Source organism: Girardinichthys multiradiatus, chromosome X (genome assembly GCF_021462225.1).
Source record: "Girardinichthys multiradiatus isolate DD_20200921_A chromosome X, DD_fGirMul_XY1, whole genome shotgun sequence".
Lineage (NCBI taxonomy): Eukaryota > Metazoa > Chordata > Actinopteri > Cyprinodontiformes > Goodeidae > Girardinichthys > Girardinichthys multiradiatus.
In genome coordinates this window covers 31,084,693-31,096,673 of record NC_061817.1, presented here as the reverse complement: position 1 = coordinate 31,096,673, position 11,981 = coordinate 31,084,693, and the positions used below count along the sequence as shown (strand labels likewise).

Genomic DNA, 11,981 nt, shown 5'->3' with positions numbered 1-11,981 from the left:
GCTCAGTCTGCTGCCCCCGCGACCCGGTCCTGGATAAAGCGGAAGACGATGAGTACGAGTACGAGTACTGTATACCCATATTTTTTTAATTGTTAATGACTGTCTTCAATGCACCATGATAAATATATAACGCTGTAGATTTTTTATCTTCCTGACTGATACATTTGTATATTAAGTCTCTTTTGAGTGTTGTAACATCTCTGCAAATTAGAAAATGTTAAACAGCTGTTTTTCCGAACAGCTTAGCCCTTCTGCTGGTACACTGCAGGGATGTTGTCTCTCATCCCTACTATGTATTTTACATACTAATGTCCGTCATAGTACACAGGCTATAAGGCAGTTCATGCAGATGATACAGTCATTGTAAGTCTTCTGCATAATGAAGAGCATCACCATGGGACTCTTGATGATGAGTTTGTTTGTTGGTATTATCAGTAATTTTTAAAGATCAACACCTTGAAAACTAAGGATGGTTATTTACTGTAGGAAGTCATCCCCCATCCTGTACTAACAACAGTTAACAGTGCTGCCATTAAACTGGTGGATAGTTATAAGTATTTGGGGGTATGAAGGAAAAAAACCTTAAAATGGTTTATTTTGGATATTTTGCATTAATACAGTGTTTTAATCGATATTTTGATTCAGATTATTCACAACAGCAACGAAAAACTATAAAAAAAAACAACAACTTTTGACTTGCTAAACCAAGCTCTGAAGCAGAGCTGAAAATCAGACATCTTGCTTCTAAGGCATATGGCTGTTACCATATGACGTCACTTTGGAGAAACAATCTGGCTGCTGGCATGTCCGTGTCTGACACAAAGTCCGATTTTGCTTCAGAGATAAACATAAAAACCATTCAACAGTCCCTTTTTTGTCATAGTCCCAGAGCCAGGTTGAGAAAATGCTCATTAAGGTAAAACCTTCACCCCATGTCATTCTGGATAAATCGGTAATTATCGGTAAAATGCAGTGCTGAGTCAGCATTCAGGGTTTATGGCTAACTTCAGCCTGGATCATGCCGCTCTGCTTTTACATGTTCCATGTGTGCACAACCGCACCAGGCTCCCATTGTCCGGTTACTAAATGAGCCGTAACCCCGATTGCAGTCCTATTTGAGAAGCTTCGAACCAGCAACCCACCAGTTACAGGACGGCTCCCTACCACTGTCGCCACCGTTGCCCCAGTTTTATTGAATCTTTTTTAATGTTTTGTATCATTGCTTGGCATGGTAACCTGTCTCTGGCCAATAAAGCGAAACTTGGTAACCTGGTTAATGTAGCTGGTAAGATTTCAGGGAGGACTCAGCTTGTAGGCAGGTGATGAGAAAGGCATCCTGTCATAATATGTTCTGACCATGGAGTCTCTGTTATACCTGGTGCTTTTATTATGCTTAATAACACAAAACCATATAGAGCTAATGGATTTTGTTGATGCTGACTTGATAAAATTTGGGCTCTTCTGTCTTTTTTATGAATTCTTTTTTGCTATCTATCTATCTATCTATCTATCTATCTATCTATCTATCTATCTATCTATCTATCTATCTATCTATCGCTTTGATGGACAAGCTGCAAATCAATTTCTCATTGGGAGCCATAAAGTTCATCATTGAAATAATGATGATAGCTGAAGGAGGCAAAAGAGCAAATGTCAGGAAGATGCCATTAGTGCTAAAATTTGTTCCGGGTTCATCGGTTTCACTGTGATTAAAGCTGGGTGTGTACCCAAGCAGACCGAATATTGAAATTAAATAATAAGGTCCCTAATTAAAGTTTTAGTTTAAGCGGGTTTCCACATGTAGATCATAACATTTTTTTTTTTTTAATATCTTTTCCTAACAGATTTCTTTGATTTACAGTTGAACTGAAGAAGATCTACAGTGGAGGGAACAAATATTTGATACACTGCCGATTTCGCAGGTATTTGTTTCAAATATTTTTTCTCCTCGCTGTATGTCATGTTATGGTCTCATTAACATTATGGTCTTATTTTTTACTTAACAAAACCCTGATACATTAACTGGTTTGAATAGACCCTTAAATAGTCACTACCATATATTAATATAATTTAAAGAAGCCTATTAATCTTCAAGGGTTACAGGCAGAAACAAATTTAATCTCAACCAAGGGTCACAGCAATGGTGAAAGTGAAGTAAAACAGGCCAAGGGCAGCAAGGAAAAACATAGAAACAGTCAGAGGAGCTTATCTGTTTGTACCTGTGCAAAAGGCATCTCCTCATTTACTTTCTCCTGTTGGTTTGGCTTGCATGTACATTTCTGCTATGAAAAGCCTTAAAACACAACCATGGGGAAAGAAGAAACTAGAGTGGATAAAGGTTTTGGGTCATTTATTCTGGAACATGCAGGCTAAATCAGGACGTGACGACTGTAGTTAACCTACTTTGATTTATCTCCTTGTTTCGTTTTCTCTGCGAGAGTGCAGCTTTTCTCTTCTTGGATTTTCTGTGAATAAGACTGAAAAAAAGTGGGTTACAATTGAAATTAAAAATGTCTCAGTTGAATAATGAATGTTGCGAAGTATCAGGAACAGGCAATGTAGCACTGTTTGGAATTTAGAGTACTACACTTCTGGTCAAAGGTTTACATACATTCATCATGAGCATACATTTGACATTTATTTTTGGCATTTCCTTTTTGCATTTAAAGCATTTTTTTCAGGTTGGCTTGATCATATAACATAGAACTTCTGTGCCGTTCAAAATCAAGGATTGAATACATAATTTTGAATTATGTATTTTCAGTAATATTGTGTAAAAACTGTACATACAGTCTCAAACACATACATCCCCATTCTTATGATAAATGTGTTTATCTAGAAAAAAAATATGTTTTTGAAGATCATTGCCTCAAAAACTCCATTTGGGTTCCAGTTTCAACCATATGACCCAAAATGTCCCTCTTAGCTGACATTAATTTGGTTGAAACTTTCAAGAGAAACTAGGAACCACCTTGGCTCAAGTATAGCAGCCAGAAACCTCTGGAACACTAGTGTTACTGTCCATCATGAATCCAGTTTTACATCAGCATCATGAAAAACTTTGTTTTATTTATATTTTGTTACAATCACAAGATGTTTAGAGGAATCAAGGTCAAACCTTCAGACTTAATATTGTTCAAATTGTAAAGCATGGTAGTGGTAGCATAATGATCTGTTTTGCAGTCAGTGGTACCGAGGTATTGCAAAAGATTTATGGAATAATAGAGCAGAAGTACCAAATTCTTTAGCTTCACCTAAAATCAACAGACCTCAGCCCTATTGAAGATTTATGGACTATGTTCAAAAGCGGAGTTCTTACCTGGGAACAAACCAGTGTGAATTAAAAACATTCGAAGCTTGTTAATGGCAAGATTAACAAGCTTGTGTAGTTCCTGCAACTCATGAACATCCACCCATATGGGTTTAGGTGTGTGCTTGTATTTAAGCCTATGTGTATTTTTCAGCATTTGTATTAGAGAAAATTCCCAATAAGTTGAAGCTCTTATTTTTAATAATCAATGAAGTTGGATAGTGTTTTATTTTAAGCCATTGAAAAGAGTGGTTTAAATGTATCAAAACAATTTGTGAATATTCATGAATGCAAGTAAAACCCTGGACCATAACTGAATGTCACAGCAACTACAACCGTTTAAATTGTGGCAAAACCTTGGATTTCCTTTTTGTATCATAACAGGGTTGCTGGTTGCTAAAGTTTGCAACACTATGGGCCTAAATATATTTTTAAAAATACACTTTTAGATACCAAATTACCACCATTACTTTCTGTAAAAATGTACTCCCAATGGAAATGTTGCCAGTTTGACCATCCAAAGATGTCTTCCCGTCAAAGGAATTTCATCCAGAATTTGTCGGCTGGAGGCAGATTCAGTCCTCGACACGATGCAAAGTCAACCTCATGCTGTGACCAATTGGTTTGGCCTTTCCTGAGATCATAAAAGTTTGGTTTACGGTGATTCATAGATTTCTGTATCGTTTAGTTCATGCCAACAGGAACCATTACTAGGTGGCAATGGTGGGAATCAATCTCAACTTTTCCATATTCACAGAAATTCTTCAAGTTTCTTAATTTTATTCCTCCATCTTTAAGCACATGTTAACTGAAAGCCACACATGCAAAGCAATTATAACCTTAAGAGGCATGCCGAGGCTTCATCTGTTAAGCTTTACAGCTAGTACAGGCAAGACAATTCGAGGGGAATGCAAACTGGAATAACTGCACATCTGACTACAAAAAGTTGACCAACCTCCACTTTTTCTTGAGTCAAGAAAATTTTTAAGTTACTTTTAGCATGTTTGGCCATTTCTCAAATGCATTCATCTGTCCAAGTTTATTTTGTGCTAATCCACCCCCAACATTACGGTGATTCAGCCTTTAGTCATGTGCAGTTTTGCCCATTTCTGTGAAGCACCAACATGTTCAGAAACTGTCAACCAAAATCTGCAGCCAAAGCAGGAACACAAGGGCTGCAGGAGGACAGCAGCTGTTTGAGTGGGCCAGCATCTAAATGCTTACCATTTCAGTTAAAAGGGCAATTGAATAGCTCACTTGTTACCAATGGGCAGACCCTAGAACAGAAAACCAAAACTCAATTTTGGGCTAAACAAATGCATTTTATTGGGTCAACATGCATGAAAAGATATTGAGACTACAATTTTCCCATCTGGTATAAAATAAATTAAATCTATACAACATTATAATAAAGAGGCCCAATTCTTAAAAGAAAAAAAAAAAAATAATGCAGCCATCTGTGCATCTCCATTTAACTTTTCACTGGTCCAGTCTCAGGCATCTCAAAAGGACGGGGCTGCTTGATTCCAAACAGGTCCCGTAGGTTGACTTCTGGGTCTACATAGTGCGGGATCTTGCGTTCGTTGAACAGGCCTGAAAGGTTGGTTTCCACTTTGGCGCGTCTGGAGAGCCGCATGCGAAGAGCAAAGAGGCGACCCAGGTTCTCCTCGACAAGCCCCCGATTGTTTCCATCCAAGCGTTTCTGCCAGGTTTTCTTTTGTCTTCTTTGTTTCTGTTGGGATAAGCCTTTAAATGACTGAATCCTAAACAGAAATGTTAATATTGTAAGATGTTACCATCAGAGTGGTGGCAGTGGGATCATGGTGACAAAGGTGTCTTTGCATACTCTCCTGTGGGATAAAATAAAACTCATTTTGTTTCTGCTAATCAAATTCCTTCAACATGTTTGCTTCAACACTGCAGATAACTTCTAAACTTTCATAGAGGCTCACCCTCATAGCAAACATCCGAGGGCAGTCAGGAAAGGAACACTTGTACTTTAGTAGCTGAAGATGCACCTTGCGAATGTGGTGCTCCAGGTTGAAGGTTGTGGAGAAGTAGGCCTGGCAGTTATCTCTGGGACACACGAGTACAGGCTTATGGGAAGCATGGGTTCGTTTGTGCCTCTGCAGAGCACCAGCTTTCTTAAACACCTTCTTGCAGACTGAGCAGGAAAAGGTAGCTGTGAAACAAATGACCAGATGTTTCATCCAAAACTAGATATGATTTTAAGCCAGCCCAAGATAAACCTTTGTGCTTAGAGTCCCCAGAGAACACCTCAGAATATAGATTTTCAGGTCTAAGCTTACTTTTAAATTCACTATGAAGACTTTGAATTACATTTAGGGACTTTAACTCTTCAATTTACAATCCAGGTTACTGAACACTGTGAGTTAAGTACTAGTCATAAATAAGCAAAGAAATACTGTCAGTCTGATACTCAATTTATTGTTGCCAATTCACATTCTGCAGAGGTAACAATTCATGCAAACCAACTGCGAATCTCAACTTGATAATGTTCTGGTTGCAACCAGTTAAACCTGGCCCCTCTAATAATTGCCTATAGCTCATTTGCATTGTTGGCCCTGGTGTCTGATCTTGACAATACTCCATAAAGGTCAGGCCAGTTTGTTGACCAATCAAGCACAGTGATACAACATTCATTAAAGCAGCTACTGCCACTTTTGGCAGTGTGGGAAGGTACCATGTCCTGCTGCAAAATGAAGCCAGCATCTCTAAATTACATTTACCTGGGTGTTTAGCCATGTGTTTCTGAAGTTTTCCCCAGGTGTGCTCAAGCACCTGGCAGCCATCATGAGGGCAGCGGTAACCTTAAGATGCAAAATCAATATGGAATTACAGCAAGTTTTTGTTGTGAGACAAACTTTCACAGCTTCCTTCAATTCAAAAACATGCCAGCTTCCCCTCAAAAAAAAAAAAAACAGCACTCCTAGAAGGAAACAAACCTGCATGCTTTTTCTCATGGGCTTTGCGGGCAATGTGGGAGTTGAATGTTGCAGCACATCCATCTTTAGAACATCTGTACATCCAGACAAATGGTACAAATGCAAAATATCAGCAAAAAAAATTTGTTACACAAGTAGCCATTTACTATGGTAATGCATTATGTTTCTATAAAGATCTGTAAAAAACATTGCCATGTTAGTACATACTTGAATGTTAGTGGCACATTATGCGCCTGTAAGTGTAGCTTCAACATTCTGCGCTTCTTGAAGCTCAGGGTGCAGTTCTGTTGGCTGCACTACAGAAAGAAACAGCTTCCTCATTAGCCCGAACTTAAACGACACTTTGCTGCCATCTAGTGGAAAGATGTAGTTTTTCAAACCTTGAAAACGCCGGCTTTGTTTCCATGAGCGATGCGCACATGTCTATTAAGCTTGTTGGCGAAGAAGAAAGTCTTCCCGCAACCTGTACTATTACATCTGAACAGAACGTATGTGAATGAGACGCTTCTTAACGAGGTTTAGATCAAGTTAAAATTTTACTTACTGGAACTGCTTTATCCCTTTATGGTGAAGCAAGTGGCTTCTCAGGTGGGTTTTCCTCTTGAAGCGACGACCGCATCCAGCGATTGCGCACAGATACGGGCGCTGAGGAGAGATATGTTAACTGCACTTGCTTTACAATGCGTCATTGGTGTTATTGCAAATGTGTGTCTTACTGCTCCGGTGTGCACAGTCTCGTGTTCCTTCAGCTTCCACTCCCTTGAGAAAGTCGCTCCACAGTCAGCGTGGGTGCAGTTAAACAATCGTTTACTACCACGAACACCATTCATTGTCTTCCAGTATCCAAACTCTAGGAGCACTGGGAGGCCGCTGCGTTTTCACAGCTTATTTTATATCATCCCGAGCACACTTAACTCTAATTAGTGAGCAGACGGTGAGTCGGGTTTCTTTCCCACTTCAAAACAAAAGCTGAAACCAATTAACCTAATTACCTGGCTGAGCGGAAACAAGGAAAACAGACTTATCACGCCTCCCGCATGGAGCTCATGTTGAGTAAAAGTGAGGTAATTGACATGAGGTAAACGCAACAATGTGCTGAAATGGTTTACATTGCTAAAAAGAGAATCTTTTTTTAAATGACCAAACCAATAAGGGTTTCTTTGTCAGCCAGCTGTATAAGTTAATTCGCTTTTCAATAGACATTATTTTTGAAGGAAAGATCAAGATGCGCTATATTCTTTAATTTTTATTTTATTTTAGTGTAATGCAACTATGTGAACGCCAGAGGGCAGTCTACAACTTTCCCGATCACAAGTGCACATTAGTAAATCAAAAATATTGAAAACTGAAACTACATTGATTCTTTACACGTGTAATGATGTATTGTGGTTTTTTTTTTTTTTTCCAAGTAAGTTTGATTACTTTTGCTTACAGCAAATGAAAACCCCAAATTCGCTTCTTCTAAAACGCCTGCAAATGTTTCTTCAGCCTTTAAACTGTCTCTCAGCCCGATTCGGTAGCACATACCAGTATTTTTCAACCCTGGTTCTCAAGGCATACTGTTCTGCATGTTTTAAAAGTTTCCCTGCTTTAACACACCTGGTTCAGATGACTGCAGTTCAGCACAAGCCTGTTAATTAGCCATCATTTGAAATCAGGTGGGATGAAGCAGGGAATCTATCTAAGAACACAGGAAATAATTACTAGACCACAGCTGGTGTGATAATTAAAAGTGCACCAGGAACAGGGGTAACAACAGCTTTTGGAAGCTTAGTCTATTCAAAAGTTTGGGGAAGGTGGGGTGCAGCATGTTCAGAGTATAGTCCTAAGATAATCTTTAAGGCAGCTGTCCTGGGTGCAATTTCTAGCCTGGGCCATTTACTGCATGTCTTCCCCTTCTCTATCCCCCTTTTCTGCCTTTAAATAAAGGCCACTAATGCCGCAAAAAACAAAACAGTTCAAGGGAGATCCACGTGTTATGGTCTACAGATGGAGAGAGTGCTTCAAGAACCATCACACAGTTGTATCCAGGGCATGGACTGCAACTGTTGCATTACCTTTGCCAAAATACCAGAGTCTGGAGGAAGAGTGGAGTGGCAGAGAATTCAAGCTGCTTGAGGTTTAGGATTAATTTTCCACAGTAAATCATGATTTCCACATGTATTTTATGAAGTCCAAAGTCAGTGCAGCTGTCCACCAAGATGCTTCCTTCTTTTGATAAGCTTAATGGAGTTGCTGGTTTAACTTAGCAGCAGGACATGACACCTTCCCACACTGCCAAAAGTGCCAGTCCCTGCTTTAATGACCGCTGTTTCACTGTGCTTGATTGGTCAACAAACTGGCCTGACCTTTATGGAGTATTGTCAAGAAAAACATCAGAGACACCAGACTCAACAATGCGAATGAGTCATAGGCCACGATTAAAGCAACTAGGGCTTCCTTAACACCTCAGCAGAACCACAAGCAGATTACCTCCTTGCTACGCTGTGTTGATGCATTCATTCCTACTGAGTGTGACATGTATGTGAAGATGGACATATGTTTCAGCAGGTCCAAATGTCTGCATAAATACACAGTCAGCTGTGTTCCTCATTTATAGGGCATAGCATGGTCTTAACGCAACATTTCTGTATAAACATTAAATATTATTCTAATTAAACCGATTTTTTTTTTTCATTTCATTAGCTGTAGCTGTTTCTGCATGCAGTTTGAATGTTCTTAAACATGCTTATAAACAAAAGTTTGTTTAAATTCAAGTTTTTACTCATCTGAGGTTCAAAGGTGTACACAGTAGGATTTTCATTCTTTAAGTTTAAAAAGACTTTTTAGTTACTGTAAACACAACAGGTTTTGAATTTTTATTATTTTGATCTTATTTTGAGTTTTATTGCAAAAATCTAAATGAATATCAATTGTCTGAGCGTGTTACCACAGAAACAATCAGGATTGGTTTTGCCTGATAGTCGGGACACACCTTAGTCCTCTGCAGACCTGCAGCCATGTCGAGAATACATATCGAGTCCGAAACATTTTTCTCCAGCGTTCATACCCTCTTAATTACAAACTGAAATGAACTTCTTAACCGTTGGTCTCCTTCATGGCTTTTCTTCGGGCGTGCTGTCCAGACGTCGGACTGCCGCATCCTCTCCCTGCGCAGCGCTGCATGGCAACGAGAGGAGAAGGTGGCGCGGGATAAGGGAGGGTACCGCGGCCCCACGTGTCCTCCTCGCCGCAGACCCTTCGCAGTTCTGCTCGCTTTCCCATCCCTCTGTTTCCGCATACCGCACACACACATATACAACTCCAGCCGTACACCCAGAGCCTACTACGCATCCGCGAAGCGCTGCGGAGCGATGCATCCGCGATGCGCGCTCTCTCGTTCCTCGCCGATCCCATCGCCGATCAGTCTGTAGGCCCGGATCGATTCATTTTTCATCTTTGTGATATGCAAATCCAGATTCTCCGTGGCGGTACTGGCCGGAGCTGAGAGGGCGAGAGGTAGAGAGGGGGGAGAGATGAGAGGACGCGCATCATCAGATGTTTAGCAGATTAACTTTGGATCCTCGCCATCATCTCTGCTGTGCGTTTTTTGATCATTTTCCTCCTCTCCACCTGCCGGGGTTCTCCATGCGGTAATCAGAGGGAATATGTGAAGATCATGCTGGCGGTGTGGTGCTTCATGGTCTTTGGTGCAGTGGGCGAGAGGCTTGCGGTGTCAGGTAAGCGAGGGGAGGTGAAAGAGAGGGGGGTGTTCGGATCGAGAGCGGGAGCACCCTTTTCGTTTCCTTTGCATCCACATTTTTCCCCATGAGCAGACCTTTTCTTGACGGAGATCTTATCGTTGCAGGATCTCGGTGCTAAAATAGCTCATTGACCATCCTATAGATTTGCCCCATCAATATTTTTCCAACGCAGGGCTTTCCACCTAGTGTAATAAACGTCTTCTTAGGATGTTTAATGCACTTAACACATAAAAGCACAATGTTTAATAAATTATTTGCAAACTTAGTGATTACCAGTAATTACCTTCAAACAGGCCCTATTTATGTCTTATATCATAACACATTTTTTATATGAAATAAATGTCTTAAAATAGAAACTGATTAAACACTGTTAGGTACACAGTGTGCTTAATTAGGTCATCACACACACGTCTATTATCTATGATGTATGCTTGTTAAAACTACCAGCACAGGCTTCTGGAATCTGATGTTCCTGTCCAGGTGCAGATGGAGGATTGTGGGATTGGTTTGCCCCCTCAGACCAGCTGGATAATGGGGAAACTGAGATCACTTATCCAAAACGACTGGTGCAGCAGATCCGGTCAGAGGAGGAAATGGCTCATGGCTACTTGGATACCAGAGTGAAGAATAGCAGTGGTGATAGCTCGGTAAGTCACCTCTCAGGTCCATACTTCTGTTTATCGTCACCTTTATTCACTCTGTGAGTTCTCAGCCTGGCTGGGTTAATTAAGCAACCAGGGATACCACAAGGAATCTTCCTTCTAAATGAGAACTGGATCTTATTAAAAAGAAAGGCATCCCAGATGAACTGGATGCACTGGATTATCCTTGTACTTCTCCAGTTCTAACCCTGTTGCTTCCAATGTTATACAGAAACTCTGTGGGACAGAATGAAGACAGACGAATGTTTATGAGCATCATATATTTTTTGTGGTGGTGAAACCATCAATACACCAGAGATCTGAATCAGAGGATGTTGTCATTTCGGCAGTCAGCAGGCCAAATACTGAAAGATGCAACTTTTTGGTTTTAGTACATTGAATTCATTCAAACCAAGAACGCCTGCTATCTTTTCTTCATGAACCTATCAACCAAATAATTGTACTTTAAAGTATATAAAAGTATGCTTTGATGCATAAACTGTGATAATCTTGTTATTTGTTCACATCCTGTTAGTATTATATATACTACTGTGTCTGTTAAGGAACCTGCAGCACATTTCCACTTTTCTCTAAAAAAAATTGAATCTGTGAAAACCGGAATCGGTATCGGTCAGAAAAGACCCTGAAGGTACATACTTTTTGTCTGTCTGCGTTTCAGGATTGACATTACAGGCTGATGTCCTGTCCTCAACATGTTGTGGTTTTGACTCATTTAAACACTCCAATATTTTGGATTGGATTTTTGGATTGAGTCTCTCCACATGACCCTTCATCAAATATTCAGACGTCATGTTCGTTACCGTACTGAGCCCCTCCCTGACTTTTGTATTATTCAGTGGTGTGTGGAAGTATGTCCCTAAATAAGTACTGCATGGTGCAGGATGATTCCAACACTCCCTAATTCGTTTTTTCTGGAGTCGTCTCTCTGAGTATCTCTCTCTCACATACAAAGAGCCACAAAGAATGTCACAGTCACACGGCAGCACTAATATATAATTAAAAACACGTAGTACACAAAAGAGATGCCAGTTACACAAGTTCAGAAAGTCGGGTTCTTTTGGTTTCAGGACGTGCTGCCTTTTGTTTTTTGGTAATATTAAAGATGCTTTAAATAAGGAACAGATAAATTTAGAAGCAGCAAGGTCTGATGATGATCTGAACCCATTTTTCTTTTCTGCAACATCAAATTTTGCTCAAAATAGACAAATTGATTATTCCATTTATCTAAAGTTTCCATTTTGCAAGATGAGTATCCAGAAAGGTTAGGAAGTTAAGGAAATAAACTGAACAATGATGTACT

General features: G+C 40.0%; 2 protein-coding genes across 7 annotated transcripts in view; one reads left to right on the top strand and one right to left on the bottom strand.

The window, feature by feature from the left end:
- Window positions 1-4,611: 4,611 nt before the first annotated feature.
- LOC124862684 (P43 5S RNA-binding protein-like) lies at window positions 4,612-7,244 on the bottom strand. Of its 2 annotated transcripts, none has more exons than XM_047356738.1 (9): window positions 6,993-7,244; window positions 6,821-6,921; window positions 6,657-6,753; window positions 6,484-6,572; window positions 6,277-6,350; window positions 6,061-6,141; window positions 5,263-5,492; window positions 5,107-5,160; window positions 4,612-5,042 (listed from the first exon to the last, which is right to left on the bottom strand). In XM_047356738.1, the coding sequence occupies exons 1-9, from the start codon at window positions 7,104-7,106 to the stop codon at window positions 4,782-4,784; spliced, it is 1,101 nt and encodes a 366-aa protein (XP_047212694.1). In that variant the 5' UTR covers window positions 7,107-7,244; the 3' UTR covers window positions 4,612-4,781. The 2 variants fall into 2 exon arrangements, with proteins under 2 accessions (XP_047212694.1, XP_047212695.1); XM_047356739.1 differs by having other exon boundaries at window positions 5,329-5,492.
- A 1,748-nt stretch (window positions 7,245-8,992) lies between these two features.
- Window positions 8,993-11,981, top strand: part of LOC124862683 (disintegrin and metalloproteinase domain-containing protein 11-like) — a 33,194-nt gene continuing 30,205 nt past the window's right edge. For all 5 annotated transcript variants that reach the window (XR_007036984.1, XR_007036982.1, XR_007036983.1 and 2 more), the window contains exons 1-2: window positions 8,993-9,995; window positions 10,500-10,666. Coding sequence is in view for 2 of the 5 variants with exons in the window: in XM_047356735.1 (XP_047212691.1) it covers window positions 9,935-9,995; window positions 10,500-10,666 (228 nt within the window). In the remaining 3 variants the exon portion in view is untranslated. The remainder of the gene's footprint in view (window positions 9,996-10,499; window positions 10,667-11,981) is intronic.